The 17712-nt window shown below is 37.1% G+C and overlaps 1 protein-coding gene across 18 annotated transcripts in view; it reads right to left on the bottom strand.

Annotated features, from left to right (window-relative positions):
• Positions 1-1003: 1003 nt before the first annotated feature.
• PARD3 (par-3 family cell polarity regulator) overlaps positions 1004-17712 on the bottom strand; it is a 451472-nt gene continuing 434763 nt past the window's right edge. For 12 of the 18 annotated variants that reach the window (XM_032100030.1, XM_032100015.1, XM_032100038.1 and 9 more), the window contains 3 exons: positions 15936-16056; positions 6538-6665; positions 2708-3101 (listed from right to left, as the gene is read on the bottom strand). In XM_032100030.1, the coding sequence (XP_031955921.1) occupies positions 2708-3101; positions 6538-6665; positions 15936-16056 (643 nt within the window). Of the gene's footprint in view, positions 3102-6537; positions 6666-15935; positions 16057-17712 lie in introns of all 18 variants that reach the window. The other 6 variants (XM_032100079.1, XM_032100006.1, XM_032100158.1 and 3 more) reach the window with 2 other exon arrangements.

Here is a 17712-nt window from a genome sequence, read left to right as displayed (position 1 = left end):
AACTATGTAATCTGGGAATGCAGTCAGGAGATGAGACAGCAAGGCCTGCAAAACTGCAAATGAAATTATTTCCCCATGCACAAATGTGAGACACTACAATTTAAATCTTTTGGAAAATTCTGTCTTTATTTGAGCACTGAAAACTGCCTGTCCACCCTACAGCGCTTGCTACTCTTCCCCTTGAAATCCCACACTCAAGTCACAGTGAATAATTTGACACTGTTATTGCCATGGCAACACCTTGATGTCATGCATACACAGAATCATGATTGACATTCCTGCAGTAACCAACAAAAGGAGAAATGAGGGGAAGAAGGAGAAAACCAGACTTGGCTCCAATACTAATGGGGGAAACAGAGTATCATTGGCACTGTAAATATTGCTTTATTCATAAATCTGCTTTCTCCCATTTTTCACCATGCCAATGTTCCTGTGAAGAGCTCCCATCAGACCCCAAAACACACACAAAGTGCAGGGGGGGATTCCTAACATACACCTGGATTTGGCCAGATTGCAGTGGGTGTCCTTCTGACAGTGCTCTCCTTGGGCTGAGGACTCCATGCTACAGCATGGAAGATTTTTGCCTCAGAGGTTAGTCTTAAAAATGTGCCTCTTAAATGTCATAGGTATGGCCTAAAATAACACAACACATTAAACAATGTGGGTTTTGCCTCTGAGGATAGTCTTCAGGTGTTCAGCTGGACTGTATATCTTTCTCCTTTTCTTTTATTTTTTCTTCCACTCTCCTCTCCTCTCCTCTCCTCTCCTCTCCTCTCCTCTCCTCTCCTCTCCTCTCCTCTCCTCTCCTCTCCTCTCCTCTCCTCTCCTCTCCTCTCCTCTCCTCTCCTCTCCTCTCCTCTCCTCTCCTCTCCTCTCCGATGTTTGTAAGTGTTCACAGGAAGACACACACAGACCACAAGGAATAGTATAAAATAACATGGTAAGTATTTTTTAAACAGTGTCTGCAGCAGTTCTCATACGGGTCTACAGGCAATACCAAGACAAGGATGGAAACAGCCTTTTATTCTAAATTTCATATGTACAAGGAAAGCCATTTTACACAGTTTTGTAAATTCTGCGTAAAAAAAGCTATTGTCATACAATGTCACTGTGCTTACACTAATAAGAACTTTTAAACACGGAGTACATTATTAACAACAAAAACTGTTAACAAACAGGCATAAAAGACACAGATATGTGTGCTGATATTTCACATATATTCTAGAAACGAGTTGGCGCAAAAATAAAATGTGCCAGTAAAAAAAAATAGGCTTTTTTTTTTTTTTTAAATCATGCAATACATGATTTTCTTTCTTGCTTTCTCTCCTTTTTGTACACAATATGCTGAGATCCATTCTCAAGCCTTTTCACATCAGGATTTGCAGGCACTTCAGAAACCAGCTATTTTTACAATACATGAAGTTCAGACCAACAAACACAAAAACAGCTGCTTGCAAAAGAAATTCTCATATCCCATATGCACATTCAAATATTACTCTCTGCTACAGCAATCTTTTTTGCTTTAGTAATTTTTGGATACTGACATGTTTTCAGGAAGATGTATAACAGTTTGTCTCTATTCATGTACTTAAAGGTTTCTTTTTAATGTAGCATCACGATGAAACAATATGGAAGCACAAAGGAAATTGTCCATAAAGCTCCACAATTTCTAAAAAGAAGGAGTTGTTCTCTTTACAGCTATTTGATCCAAAGAAAAATTTTGATTTCCTCTGCTCTTGCTTTGAGCTATTTCCAAAATTTGCCCAAAGTCTACTGTGTATCAGATGACCATGAGCTGACACCCTCCCTAGTTCTCTTCCTAGATACAAGTGTCATATGACCAATTTAATTTAGAAGCAAAGCAAAGCAGAACTGAATTGTATGTTTGTTCATAATTTCCCATCTTTAATAAATATACTTATCAAAGGTTTGGCTGTGTCTTTATAAATAATCTCTCTCCAGTTATTTCATTTGTAATGGACTGTGCATTAAGATTATAAGGCAATTGCAACAGAATTCTCAGGATAACTGAAAGCTTAATATTGTTTTCCTCGTGAGTCAGGATAAAGGCTTTTTTAATAAGCTCAGAGTGGGGAGAGAGAGAAAAAAAAGAGTGCACATGTGCATAATAGAAGAAGGATAGTTTTTCAGCATATAGACATTAAAATATTGATCAACAAAGACTGGTAATGACTCCACCATAAAACATAGCACAACTCCAACTGCAATCCAGAGCAGACCTCAGCCTTATCCACTCAGGAGTGATATCTACACCTCCATCTGACCCAAGAGAAATAATAATAAAGGACATGTCAATGCTTCCTTCAAACTCAAATTAATTAATTTTGTGCCACAAAGCTGCATGTTGGTGTAATAAGTCACTGCAAAGTAAAACACGTTACAACAAATCCTAGTGAAAAGCCATTGACAACTAGTGGGCTGGGCTACGGAACTTGGAATGCAGAGGCGGCGCTGCTCACTTCCACTATGATTGTCAAATGGTGGAACGCCCTTCCATGGACTCAACACTTGGGACACAATAGCAAAGACATAAGGCCCACCAATGCTTTGCCCATATTTTCAAAGGCACTGAAATAGAAAACAGGTATGCTCCTTAGTACCATCAGTTTAAAATGTTTTCAAAATATAAGTCTTTATATGAAAATGTTCCTTATTGCATGGTAAGTTGATCCTCATTTTCTTCACCTCAAGAATAAAATGGTCTTCCCTTTTCTGGTGTTTGCAATCTGTTTAGCCTCGCTACCTGAGATGGTGAAGGCGGTACATCTTGTCTGAAAGGACCTTTAGGAGGGGTATAGTTAGGGTCCTGAATTTTCTTATATGAGTCATAGTTGCTAGGTCCTTCAGAAGAAGTTTTTTTTTTCAGTTGTTGTTCTTTCCGCCTCTGCTCTTGACGGAGCAGTTCTTGTGTTTCTAGCATTACCCTGGCATTAAAGCCATGTCCCCCCATATAGCCATTCCTTGATCCCTGGTAGCTGGAATATCTGGGATTTTCCTTCGCAGTCTGGAACCCTTCTCCAGGGGAATAACTCTGCTCCCAGGAGTCTTGAGATACAGAACTGGCATTTTTCCGGCTTTGCCTGAAAAGAAAAGCGAAAGAGGTTTATAAGACAAATGTTCTGGTTTCCCTTCAATTGTTACTGACAATAATCACTGGAAAGAAGGAGGCTTCTGCCATACCATCAGCTTTTCCCCAGCTATGGCATTCTCCAGAAGTCACTTTCTAGAGTTAAAGCCCTCCTCTGCCCCAAAGTGATGTCTTGTCTCTTTTGTTAGGAGAACATTTCCTAGAGAGTTGAACTACATTTCTAGGCCTCTGCAAGAGGAATATTCCACGAAAACCCATTCAGTGCTACAATTACCCTCATGTTCTCAAGAAAAAAGTGTTACAATTCAGTTGCAGACTTTGAAAGACCATACATGTTGCTGTGCTTCCTACGAATGAAGGTAATAGCCAGCAATTGTAAAGTCACTCATGAAAGATTTGAATCTAGACTGACACTTGATTAAAAATGTAACAGGCAGATCCTTAAAACACTTGCCCTAACACTGCACAAGTCAGAAGATAAAGCTCGTTACTGATAGGTAGTTCCAGTTTCTTCCTCCCATTTCCTGAACTAAGAATTTCATGCTATAAGGACTATTTCCCAATCTGCTATAGCTTTCATAAAAGAAAAGGCAGAGATAACCTTTTTTGCTCATTTTTTGGCTCCAGGGAGTAGATAAATAGGCCAAATACATATAGGAATTACAAATTCTTATCTCTTTTCACAATAAATCACCACATTATTTTGAAGACAGATTATGGTTTTGAAATAACTTTAATTTACTATCAAACTGCTAGATGCTTGTATGAATTTAAAATAAGATCCGTGGTGATAAAGTAAAACAATTTTGTGCTGCAGCAAAAGAGATACCTACTTTAAGATTAAAATTAGAGTATGAGAATCAAGCAATAAAATAAAATATATTGTGGCATAAATCAATAAGAAAATAATTTAGTTGTTTATATATGGCTTGGTTTTTCATATCATCACATATGACAATGTGGCTCATCCAATGAATATACAGTGGAGATACAGGAGACCTGGAAAATTTTCCTACCATTACTAAAAGTAAAAAGTCACCTAATGTTTTTGCAATCTTCCTTCCACATGAATAATTTGAAAATTACCATATCCACCTTATTTCATAACTGATTCCGAGACCTCTGGATGAAAAATTTTACGCAGGATGAATGTAAATTATTGCAGCAAAAATTACAACATAATGTAAATTCTTACAAAAAATTTTATAGCTGTTATTGGTATTCTCATATCCAACTCTGCCAAAGGAACAATGCTTCTGAGTCATGTTTTATCACTCCCTGGAACAAGAGCAAATTGAACGAACCTCTGTAGGCTACGAAACTGTCAAGTTTCTGATCTAGAGCAAGATAAATTTTAAGTAGTAGAAAATTAACGTGGAGTTAAACCTTGCTCTTACAGTTTCACTTGGGACAAGAGGATGACTAGTTGAACCAATTTAATTTACTGACTGTTTTCTGGTACTTGTTCAAAATTACTTGGCACATTTTCCCTGTTTTTCTGGGAAGATCCTTTAAAATTGACTCAAGAGTTTATTTGCCTTCAGTACTAAAGATTTGAATATGCAAAGGAAAAAAAAAAGGAGGCTCGTAAAGAATACACAAGATGAAAGGCAGCAAAGCTCAAGAATGAAGCCAGGGCACAAACTTCAATCATTACAAAGTCATGGTTGCAACATTAAGCTTGGGACCTAGGTTTCAGACTAACAGAAAGATTTCTTTAAAGATCAGTCACAGCATTAGGAACAGTTTGTAAAGGTGGAGAACTGGATGCCCCAGGTTGTTGTAGGAATATTGTGGTATTTACAGCGCTGAACTTTAGCCCTGCAGTTCTGTCTGCTCTCAGCACAGCTGAAATACTCAGAGTGCTCAAACTAAGCCATTAAATTATCATTAATTACTCAGTAACATGCATTGCTAGATTGCTAGCAATTGCTAGATTTTTATTTCTCATGTTGAAAACCACCTTGAGTAAAGTTCTCAGTAACTCTTTTCAAAAAAAGCATTTCTATGAGCTGTTCTGTGATCTATTTTTCATATTTCTTGTAGATTAATTTTCTTGTAGATTAATTTTCACTTTAGAGTTATTAATTTCTGCCACTGGAACAGCCTTGCAACTGATTCCAACTTTTAAATGCTACCAGAGATTGTGAAGAGGGGAAGTGAGTTTTAAGAATCATAGTTTTAAAATATAAATAAGCGTGGTTGAGTGGGGCTAGCAGAAATGAAAGAGAATTTCTCAGGAGAAACAATATGACATTAATAGGTGTGGTCAATTACAAAGGAAGGCAGAGATAAAAAGAAGAGAGGATATAAAGATTTGCAAGATGAGAAACTAACGATCTCAGAAAACACAGGAACTTTACATTTCTCTTTCCCACCTTCCAAACTTAACAGAAAAATTCTACACTGAAAGGTGTAAAAGCATTTGAAAATCTGAAGCTGTTTTATTTTCAAAGATGTTGCTAAGATAAGAGTTCATGGTTAGATAACTTTGCTATGAGGCTTATATTTGTTTCCAAAAAAAGAGTTATAATATTCCCAGTAAAACATATCTTGTCACAACAAATTTTTTTTCCACACCATTTCCACACAAGTCATAAAAAGTAATACAGCCTTATTGGAAAGCAATTTGACACCAAGCTCCAGTGTAAATTATTCTCCATTCAACCATTGCTGCTGATATTTCAAAATGCAAAGACTATTTGCATAATGCTTAACTATGAGAGTTAATTTGAAACACGTTGGCAAAACTTCTATTAATTCTTAAAACTAAATATCATGTAAAAGACATTTTGCCCAAACAACTAATCTTTAAAAAACCTACCACTTAAAAAAATAGGTTTGTTTACACAAAAAAATGTATTAATTTTCAGTATTTTATATATATATATATATATTAAAAAAGGTATATATGTAAACTTGAAGAGCCCTTGAAGATTTCTTGGATAATTTTCTCAGTTCCATATTTTTCTGCTGGAGGTCTTGAAACTTTTTTCCCTTTTAATTTTTCTCCTGTATTAACATCGCAAAGATAGAATTTCTACCCAGTAAAGAATTAGGCAATAGAAAAAAAATCATCTGACATGTCAAAAAGGGACAACTCATGTCATGCTCAGGAGACTTTCATAATTGCAGAAAATTAAACTGGGTGTGTCCCACAAAGAATAGATTTGTTTTAATATTTCAATTCTGCTGGGTGCTGAATGTCATCAAATTCCCCTGAAATCAGCTCTGAAGCAATTCTCTGAAGCAATTCTCAGCTACCACATGCTCTCACTTAAGAAATTCTATGCTTCTTCCACAGTGAATACATTCTGCCTTATATCAATGCTGAACAAAAGTGTCTGCACTAAGTAGGACATTTTCCTCCACAAATGGAATTAGCTCCGGGCTCCTATGCATGGAACAGCTTCAGACAGTTCCCGTACCTGGGCAAGGAGCTGTACTGGCGCTGAGCTTGCTGGAAACTCTCTCGCTCTTCTTGCCGCTGCCGCTGCATTTGGACCTCTACTGAAACAGAGTGCCTGCCACTCTGTGAGTATGTCTTGGTGTTTGGCTACAAAACAAAATTGAAAATGTCTTAAACAAAGCAGAAAAATACCCACAAAAGAGCCATCATTTAAGTTGCTCTTGTACAAATACAGCAATATTTGTTTCAACATGCAGTTCAAGTAGCTCTTTCACAATAATTAGGTTAAATTCTGACCTGTAACAGTGGCTTGTGTGACAAATTCTGTTTATGACCCACCATTTCTGAGATGTATCAGGCAAACAATCATCCAGAATGGGTTATGCTTTTCTGGCAATGCTGTAATTTAAATTAAGTCAGTGGAACAGATTTTCAGACTCTCTAAGTTAGCCAAGCCATGGTAATGCTAAGTTCTACACTCCACTGAGGATTTGAGGGGGGAACGAGCACAGCAGCTCCTTTGAACATCACCAATACACTCAAGTGATGCTCTCCCTTAGTGGAACCATCCTATTTTGCTGTAGGCCCAGAGACAGGGAAAACATCTTCTGGTTCAATATGATCAAGTAGATAAATTCAGCAAGTCTCTTGTGGACAATGAGGACTCCTGTATCTCTGAGAAGGATCTTAACGAGGTGACAATTTGAAACGTTGAAGCCAATACTAAGAGCAAGTGAAAATGGATGGTCTTTCTGGGAATAGAGAGTATTACTAGTCAAGATCTGACAGAATGGATGGATCCAAACTTCGGAACAAGGAAAAGTTCACTTTTGTAGAGATACCACTTTTCATTTCACCGTACTACTTTCTTCAGATTTTGTGATTTCATTTTGCAAAATAGAGTGTCACAAAAATCAAAGAATGCTATGGGCTTTTCTTGTTGTTTTACTAATAAGGTTTTGCCTACAAAGAAACCGAGCATTATTTTTTTTCCTTCTTAAAATTACCAGTACTATTCAAAACATGTAAGTTTAATCATGGGGAAGTTAGGGAGCATAACCACTTGTCTGAGCTTGGAACTGAAAGAGCTTGTCTCAGACTTGCTTTTAAAAGCATGTTTTGCCTTTTTATCTCTGCTTTTCCTCAAAACAAACATCTCTTGTTTTTTTCCATTATAATTTCTGCAGCAGAAAGAGATCCTAATGGCTCACAAATATATGCAAGATAAAAGGCTTTTCAAAACCTTTGCACATTGAAGACAAGTTTTAGAAACTAGAAAGTTGTCATTTGTGACATAAATGTCTTACTGTAGTCATGTACCTGCAGGTAGCCAGAAACAAGTTTTAAACAGGTGTACAACTTTTAGAAACTTTGTTGTCAATGAGAATACACTTCAGACAGAGCATCAGCCTCAGCTCAGAATTTAACAGATCAATTTTCCCATTAGAAGATTACTGGGTGAAAGAATCAGAATGTGAAAGCACAGACTAGGAGTAACAGCGAACTTATTTAAGAGAATCCTGAATGCAACAGTAATGTCTATTTCAGAATAGGTTTACTCTGTAGAAACCGCAGTAAAACAGCATTTCTAATGAAAAATGCTTTAGGAATGGTGAGATGAAGCAACAAATTGAGAAAACAGAATCATGTGTCAGCCTTGTGGGAAATTTTCTTAGAGATGAGTAAGCTGTACATATGTATGTCCAAACCAACAACCCCCACAGAGATTTCCTACTATATTGAATAAGGGCAACACATACAGAGCAGCATTTCAGTTATTGCATATGTCAACATTTCTAACTTTCTTGACTTTATTGAGAGTCTTCTGACATTTGGTATTTTACTGAAGGGCTCAGCTTATGGAAGGGAGTGATTATCTGAAAATCACAAGGTTTATTTGTGAATTCTCTCCTGTGTGGTTATAAGCAGCTTATAGCAAACCAGAGGGAAACTCAAAAGTTCCCATATCAACTTCCCCATAAAGAATAAAAACATTTAAACTAAGATCTTACAGCCAATCTCCTCATTTCATGGGTTTCACTTCAACAACATTGGAAAGCTTGCAGCTACATTATGTCAGATGTGAGAAAGTAGTTATCACAGATAAGACATGAAATCAGAATTGCTTCTCTTTATTTGAAAACAGTTTCACTTTTTTCAGTTGGCTGTAAATATTAAGGAATGTGACAGTACAGAGAATGGTTAAATCACCAAACAGGTGGAGATAGGATTGAGCTGCTGCTCAGTTTAGGTTTATACAAGACAATAAAATGCATCATCTAGAAAGCACACACACATGTGGAGAGATGAAGTTACCACAAAAACCTGTAGTAAAGTGCCAGAGGCTCTGAAAGTCCTAATGGAGTATGAATGGACTAAGATCAAAATGTAACTTGAGAGATATTTCTTTTTAATGCACAGAGGAACCAATGGTTCAATAGAGGGAGGAGCTGTCACTCCTGTCTGCCTGCTGTAGTGCATGCCCAGAATGACAGGTTCTGAGGAGTCAGGTCTGGATTCTCTGGCAGTTCACAAAGAATTTCATCTAATGGACGGCATTTATAATTTGATGGGTCTAAAGGCAAACATCTCAAATCCACTATCTGATTTACTGAAGGTATGAGTACCTGTATGCCCTGTTAAACTAAGAGGATTTGCAATACTTAATTAATCTGGAAAGGACACATATTTAGTCTGAATGTTGTTCACATCTACCATAAGCTGTTCATATAATTGAATCTATTATCTTATTTCAAGTATCCAAAAATACATCAATGAGACATAAAAATACTCTCTTTGTATGTAATCACATATTCCATAACATAACATATATACACACAGACAGGTACATTCAACCATCTTATTAATGACAAGGCTGTTCTTTCCAACTTTTGCATTCAAAACCTCAGTGATACCATTGTGAATGCCCTTGATATATGGTTACAATGATAAAAAGACTTAATGTAGTCCATTTTGGACCCTTAACTTGCTCAGTAAAATGCAAATCTCCATACAGTGATGTAACTTTTCAATGTGCTGTTGACTGAAGTAACTAAGCAAAAAATATTTATATAATAAGTAATTTTAGTCTTCAAAAACTAATAGGTAATTTTGTCTCAGTTCTCATAGTATGCTTTTATACACATATATTTTTATAAAATATATTCCTAAACACACATCTATATAAATGCCTAGCCCATTTATGTTAGCATAAAATGGAGAAAATTAAGAAAAAAAATGTTGCATTATTTTCAGGTCTTTCAATGGCAACAAAAATACGTGTACAAGGAACACACGTAACACAGTAATTTTAATACTGATATCAACACAAGGCTAAGTACAATTATAACAACCTGAAATCATCCAACAAAGCTGGCAACAGCTCAGTCCTCACTGAACAGATTGATAAGAACTCTGGCCTCGCTTGCAATGAGATGTATGACAAGCACTGACCTTTTAAATTAGGATGTGGTCAAGGCCACAACAACAACCAAGTCTGAGTTATACAAATAAATGTATGTTCAAGTCTTCCACAATACATTTAAGTGGCAATGACAGTGCATTCAGCATTGTTAAACAATATTCAGCATGTAAAATTGTGCTTTAAGATAGATGAAATTACATGGCTCTCTACTCAAAGAGGCATTAATTTAAAACCAGGGCTGCAAAGTTAAAAGTTTCTACGTTCTCACTTTATGCGAACAACATTTTTTCATGTTACAGAGAATGTACCCCCATGGCTCACATTGCAGTGACTACTATCAGCAGTCCAGGCCAACATATTTTAGGGATAAAGGTCCATCCTCTCTTTTCCTACCTATCCCAGGGGCTGCCCACACAGCTTCTGTCCCCACAGAGTGGCATAGCTACCCACACAGGGTAGTTTTGTGTGGTGGCAGCATGGATGCCTCAGGAATGGCACAGACCAAAGCTGCTGCTGACTTACAGAGAGGAGATCATGGGGGCTATCCAGGGCACTGGTTTTTCAGGGAGATCCAACCAGTTCAGGTGATAGGAGATCTACCAACGTCAGTAACATACCTATCTGACAGCCTACAGCCACAGGGACAAGCTGGGAGAAGTGCTTACTCAGACTCAGAACATTTTGGGTTAATAAAGAAATAGTTAACAGGGAAATTACTAAAGGAGCAATTCCCTTAGTATTTTCCCAGTTATTAAAAAAGGCCATTATTTAATAATAAAATAAATGTGCTAATTTTTTTTTTCCAGATTAAGCTCTGTGTTTGACCAAGAAGTTTCAAGTTCACCTGGGAAGTTGGCAGGAACAAGGCCCCCCCAAAAGTCCATGGTTCTCATAGTGCAGCACTAATTAGAAATAGATAAGATTAAATGACCTTGCCTGCTTTATGTGTAAATGTACTTGGCACAGATGACAGACAATCCAGTAACTGTGTATATCAAAATTCAGAATGATAAAAAACGTTCAGTGTTTCTGGGAGATGTCCTTGAAAACTATTTTTACTTCCATCTTTGTGTTTATGTTGCTATGGTGAACAGAACATATAGCAATAAGTCTTTTAAAAATTGCCAACAGGTGTAGGTATTAACTCAAACAACATATAATAGGAAAAAACCCATCCCTTTCTGTACCTTTCTCTGGTGTAGGAACACTGAGCAGTATGGAACAAAGAGTTCTGTTTTGTCTTAGGAGCAGCAGAAAGAAAATCTTCAGTATGTCAGAAACAAACCACTAAGCCCTGAAATTCTGCTTGAGGTATTTATGTTCACCGTATGCCCGTGAACTATAAATATGTTTGTTTGCTAACTAAAATAACTTAATTTCTTTTTAAAATCTTATATCTTCATTTTTTAACTTCAAATATATTAGTAGATTAAAGCTAGTGGGTAAGAAAAGGTTAAAAATACAAAATATTAAAGTTTGAGCCTATATCTTCGCAAAAAATGCTGGTATTTTATTAAATCCTTTGCAAATTTGATAAAAGGGATATTAACTACACGGTTAAAGAGAAACTACCTGTGAAGACACTGCCCTGCATAACTTTGGTTTCCTCTCTGAAACAGATTGTGGGATAGGAGAAACTGCAATTTAGCTTCTAGGGTTTTTGTCTACTGCGATACTCCATTAGATATTGCCTAATATATTGTATAAAGTATCCTAAAATAGACGCTTGAAATGGATTAATAATAGAAAGAATTACTCCACTACTTCTCTTTCTCATTAATGTGTTGAGTAATTCTACATACTTTACAGCCTGATATAAACTTTACAATGTTTGTATTGAATAAAGTCTGTTACTGATTTTTTCAGGTAATATTAATATGCTATGGTTGAAGTTACACCAAACAAAATTAGACTTTTGTTTTTCCTAAAGAATTTTAGATTATTTAAAATTTAGTATGGCTTTGAGAAGGTCAAGGACTTGAGTACAGGGATAAGAAACAAGTATTTTAAACGGACAAAAAAGATTTTTTTTTTTCCTATAGAGACAAGACCTACACACCAACAAAAAGCAGAAAAAACTTAAGCATAGTCCCCAAATTTTCTGAGCCTTTATTTATCAGGCCATGTATAAATATATTATTAGGACTCCTAAAGTCTTTCCTTTATGAAAATCATGTAATTATTTACTTTTCACAAATCTGTGCACGTAACTAAAGCTACACTCAGACAAGTCAGGTAATGTATATATTATGACCCAGTTAGCTGTTATCTTTAGAAAATAAACGATCTTTTTATTTGACTCCTAAATATTTAAAGTACAGTTTGCTCAGCTGCTCTCTCAATGCCAGTTTTTTCCCCATCATTCAAATAGATCCAGGATGACTGGAGAGGAATGTATTTGTGAATGGAATTTGCCACTTCCCATTTTCAGCACCAACTATTGTATTGAATACGATGAAATAAAGCACCAACTTTTGTCCCTCAAGAATCTTTGTGGGCTTTTCTGGATCACTGGTGTGCTTCTACAAGCAGGACTGGCAAGCAGCTGTAATGTTTTCCATGGATTTAAAATGCTCTTTTTTTAAATTGGATTGTTCACTTCCATGGCATTTAGGGCTATAGAGCTGTGATTTTGTTGTTGAAGCAGAGGGGTGTGTCTGTTACTCAAGATGTGACTAGGCAAAAATACAAGATATGGAACAAATTACAGCGAAAGTCGCCCAAAGCCTGGGACTGGTACAAGGTAAACCTCAGCAGACCTAACACAACCCAGAAAAGCACAGAAAACAGAGGCTCAAGTTTGATACCAAACAGAAAAATCAGCCCCAGAAGAATCCTCATTGGTATAAAAATGTCATAGCAACAGCAAGGGCCTTAAATATTAGCAGACATACCATGCAATTCTACATGCCCAGATACATATTTCTGCAAACTTTGACTGGAATTAACACCAGCAGGATTAAAATGGATTAATCAAATTTTATGTTATTTTTATCTTTTTTTTCCATGCAACATCAGGCCTATAGTACTGCTCCTGAAAGCCTCTTGTACCTTGCTTTTTGAAATACGTACAATAAAAAGTGCTATATGAAAGAAAAAAAAAACCTGCTATGAAGCCTGAGAAAGTCATCTTAAAATAAACAAATGCAAAAATCTCTTCCATTAAGCTTCGAATCAGCTGCAGAACTAGTGAATTTTAGAGTGGGCTTGATGTTGCAACACTTAGGCAGTTATTTAAACCCTAACAGTATGTCATTGAAATGGCCTTGAGCAGAAATGTTATGCTGCTTAATAGACAGTGTCATCTCATTCCAGCGCTATCACATTTTGTGTCTGTTAAGCTGCTTGATGCTGTGTGAACACTCACAGGCACTCAAGTACTTTGTTTACTGGTAGGACAAATATAGTGGGTCAAAAAGTCCAGCGCTGTTGCATTGCTCATGGACAGAGAAACGACCTTCACCTGATGAGCACCAGCAGAAAGGGATGGACCAGGCACCCACGAGTACCCACAGAGCCAGCATGATGTAGTGCTCCATAGAATGAGATCTGCCCCCAACTCAGGGAGGAGACTGAATGTATCTGTCACAGGTAACCGGACTCCTGTGTCACAGGCCATTAATAATAGGGGAGGAATTGGAGTTGGTGAGGTTTACAGGACCATTTTGATAATATATTAGTGGGTTTCTGAGGCATTGAGCTCCTCTGGATATCCTCAGAGCTGCCAGATTTCCACCAGCATCCATACTTACACTGCAAACTTCATGTTCATTTATACTTCCTTAAAGTAACTGAGAGTCCCACATCACATCAGCACTTTGTTCCCTATCCTCAACCATCCCGTCAGCTTGTTAATGAGAAATGCAAACTACTTATCACCTCGTAGTACACACTTCTCTAAGGACGGGTTTTTCCTTTCTTTCTATTCAAACCAGGTCAGAGCTGGCTGCTGTCTTGTGGCTCAGAGGCTTCTCTGTATGCAAAGCTTTTTGTTTATATAGGCTGCACAACCCATCTCCCTCAGATGAAAACACTCTTTTCAACAATGGCCCACGTACAGGTGCACTTTGCACTGCTGTGGTTTGGAACCAACAGCTCACAGATGGAGAAGACTGAAAAGACACTGATGAATGTATCTAAGTATTTTCCTACATGTGTATTATAAACCAATTTTGCAAATTTTTTTTGTGACATTGGTATTTAATAATACATCTGGATCTGTTTTGAGAGGTTGTCTTAAGAAAGTCCATCATTTTAGACTAACATGTTAAAGTAGTACAACACACTCCTGAAGAGAGAGGGTTATGGCTCTTTAATACTGAAATGACTGTAAACTGCTGAAATGGATGAGATCATTGCTTTATCTTTTCCAAGCATTGTGATCTTGAAAGGTTGGAGTACACCATGGAAAAATAAAATTTTAAGTCAAATAGACTCTGGGTAACTTTTTTTTTAAAGTGCTTATCTAAAATAAAACATTTGGTCACCTATGTATTTAGCAACAGAGCAGCTCTCACAAAAGCAACAATAAGCTTCAGAATTAATATTAATACATTAAGCTGAATTAGTCACTTTGAGCTCATTTGCATGATCTGTAGAAGGGGAGTAAACAGAGAGATACCATTTGTTTGAATAAGAGAAAATAGGAAGGTCAGTGTTCTGACCTACAATTTAGGAAATTATTCCATTCCTAAGGTAATCAGTCTGTCATCCAAATAATTCCCTTCTCACACATTACAAGAAACTATAATAAAAGCCAAGCTGACTGTCTAAAGTTGCTATGGCATTTAGATATACAACAATTTGGCCCATGACCTTCAGTAGTTAAGTTCCCAAGTCTTCAAGAGTGAAAGCTCTTCCCATACACAGTTTTCCCAAGAATGTTGCTCAAATCTCTCATTTGGAAACTTAACAGTAGCTGATATGGATAACAGAAGGTATCAACTACACCCAGCCCCAAGCTACCCCAAATGGGTAAACTATCCCTGTGACGAGCTATCACATTATCTTCCGCACCTCAAATTGAAAGAGTCTGGTAATAAAATTATGTTTATATTACTTATTCAATTTCAGAGAAAGTTAGATGTTTTCTAGTACAGGAAAAGAGAAGCCTATATCCTGATACTGTTTTTCTCAGTAACTTCATACATAGACATGTGGCTCTTTGGCTATTCTCACCTTAGTCTCATGTGCATGGCAAGGCTGAGTAACAATAACTGATCACCCTCACCCACTTCAGAGGAAGCTGTGAGAGATTCTACTGTTGTCATCATACAGTTCCCACTTTTTTGGGAACACAAGCAAGTTGTTCAATGTCTTTATCATGGAATTTTCAACAAAGTTACAGGTTTTGTCCCGTATTTAAAGGATCCTAATTTAGGATATATAATTGATTAAAAAGCAGCACTAATTCATTCAATTATGTTAATCAAGATAAGCATAGGAATTTAAATAATTGTATCACATCGCTAGATCAGTTTGAACAGGATTTAAAAGATCAATTATGACATATATCTCAACACAGAACTGTCTCAGCTAATGTGTCAGAGTGATACTATTGTAAAGCAGGCTCTCTTTTACTGTGAAAAGACCTACCTCTACCTTTTAAGAAAATAACTAAACACAGTGATGCTTCAGAAAATACCATTTACAAGGTTGTATCTTCTATTATTTATTGCTAGTATGTATTTTATTCTGGTTTTCCTTGAAAATTTCAGATCAATAGATACTGCCTTTGAGACAAAAAATCCAACCAGTAACTCAAAAAGTCAAGGGTCTAAACAAAGAGCAAATAATGCTATCTGCACACATGACAGATGGCTGAAGAAATTTAGCTATGAAAGCAAACATCAATGAACCAAAAACGGGGATCACAGCAAGGGCAGAAGCGTGGAGGCAGAGGACCCTGCCTCTTTTTTGGTCTGCTCCCAACCGGCCCAGGAACAGCAGGAGTCAGCCAAGCTTCCCAGATTTGACAGGCCCTGCACACTTACCCACGGCTGCTCAAAACTGTACGTGCGTCTCCTGTCTTCCACGTCCTCGTCTTGCTTTGCTTGCTGGAACTCCTGTCTCAGGCGCTGTATCCGGTCGTGATTGTTGGGGGTTGATCTGTTGCTAAAAGAGGAAGGATGAAAATGATCAATATACTTGGGAACTGCCACCTTTGACTGGGACTGCAACTGCAGTGTGGGACTACAGACCCAAAAATAATTTACAAGCATTTAGTACAAAGAGCTTTTGGTTTCTTAAGATTATTAATGCTGTTTGTCTTATAAAGAAACTTCAGATGTTGCACGGACAAGACAAATAAGGGTATTTCTAATAAGTTATTGGCACCTTTTCAGTATACGTCACTCCTAGAGAATGAAGAGGAATAGATATACTAGTGTCAGACCTAACATAAAGGGGAATTAAAAGTCCTAATGATCTCTGCTACTAAATAAACAAGAAAGATACTTTCCCCCAATCAATAAACCGTAGTACTGTCCGATCTTTATTCACATCAAATTAATTACAATGTCTGAAGGCTCTACCTATATAAAATTTGGTTTTCCCCAATCAATAAGAACCTGTCATCCCTTACTTCTGTTTTTAACAAGTCTTTTAAATTGATCAGTCTGAAAGCATTAAAAGGCTTGGGGGCCAATAAAAAGCCATCCATTTGACAGGGCCATAGGCAGAATGGATCCAGGCAGCAGACAAGAGCTGGCTTCACTCGGCCCCACAGACACTGGTGGGCTGGGGAGGGCTCAGTCCCAGAGGCACTGATACAAACCAGCATACCCAAAACCTTCAATCCTTCAAACCCATCAATTTTTCCACAATGCCTGGTAATCCATGCTCCATGGTGCAGGTGTATATGAAACCATAATGAAATATGTGCAGGAATGGCTTTTTTCATGGGGCAGAGGGAAAGTGGGTATTTATCAATCTTGTTGACATTTTTCCAGCTGTGCAGCTCCTACCTGACCCTACAACCCCACTCTTTCAAAGATGTTAATGTGGGAATCACAGAAAGCCTGACAAACAAATACGTTATATCAAGACTAACCAGAAGCATTTTAATCTCTTCTTGTGGATTTCTTGTGCCCTGCATTTTGTTGCTTATTTCAAAAGAGCTGATGAGGAATGGCCAGCTATTACTTTGTTTCAAAAGAGAAATCTGCAGAGAGACAATGGAAAGCAATTCCACAGATTTCTTTTCTTGGACACAGGGTACAATAAAACACAGTGAATTTATATCCTGTATCTTTTCTTGTATGAAAAGAGACAATTCTACAGTCCATTTGTGACTGTTTTCCATGTCTTTAGGGACTGGTAGGTGCAGGGGATTGGATGTTGTAGATGTTTGAGACAGTACCTCCCACACTTTTCAGTGCCAATAAATAATGTTTATCAGTGCTTGGTTGGCCAGACAGAAAAATTAGTATGGTTCTGGCAAAGACTAATTTTTGAAGTGGTTTGGGTCGATTTTTTTAAAATTTATTTGAAACCAAAGGCAAAGAAAAGGAAGGCATTTAGAGAAGTGTTTTCTTTCATGTTTTTTTTTAACCCAAATGGGAGCTTTAGGAAATGCTTTATTTGTAGGGTAAGTCAACTTCTATGTGCAAATTACCCTTTTGAAAAGTACAATTAAAAGAAAGCTTAATTTAGAACAGGTGGAAACACTGGTATTTTCAAAATTTCCACTTCATTGTAGGTGTGTTGCTAATTTTATTTCCTTAAGTCGACTTCATTTTGTGAAACAGCTTATCTCCATTTGCAGTTTTA

Source organism: Corvus moneduloides, chromosome 1, assembly GCF_009650955.1.
Source record: "Corvus moneduloides isolate bCorMon1 chromosome 1, bCorMon1.pri, whole genome shotgun sequence".
In the NCBI taxonomy this organism is placed as follows: Eukaryota; Metazoa; Chordata; class Aves; order Passeriformes; family Corvidae; genus Corvus; species Corvus moneduloides.
Note: the sequence above shows the minus strand (reverse complement) of the source record. Positions and strands in the feature narration are given on the sequence as shown.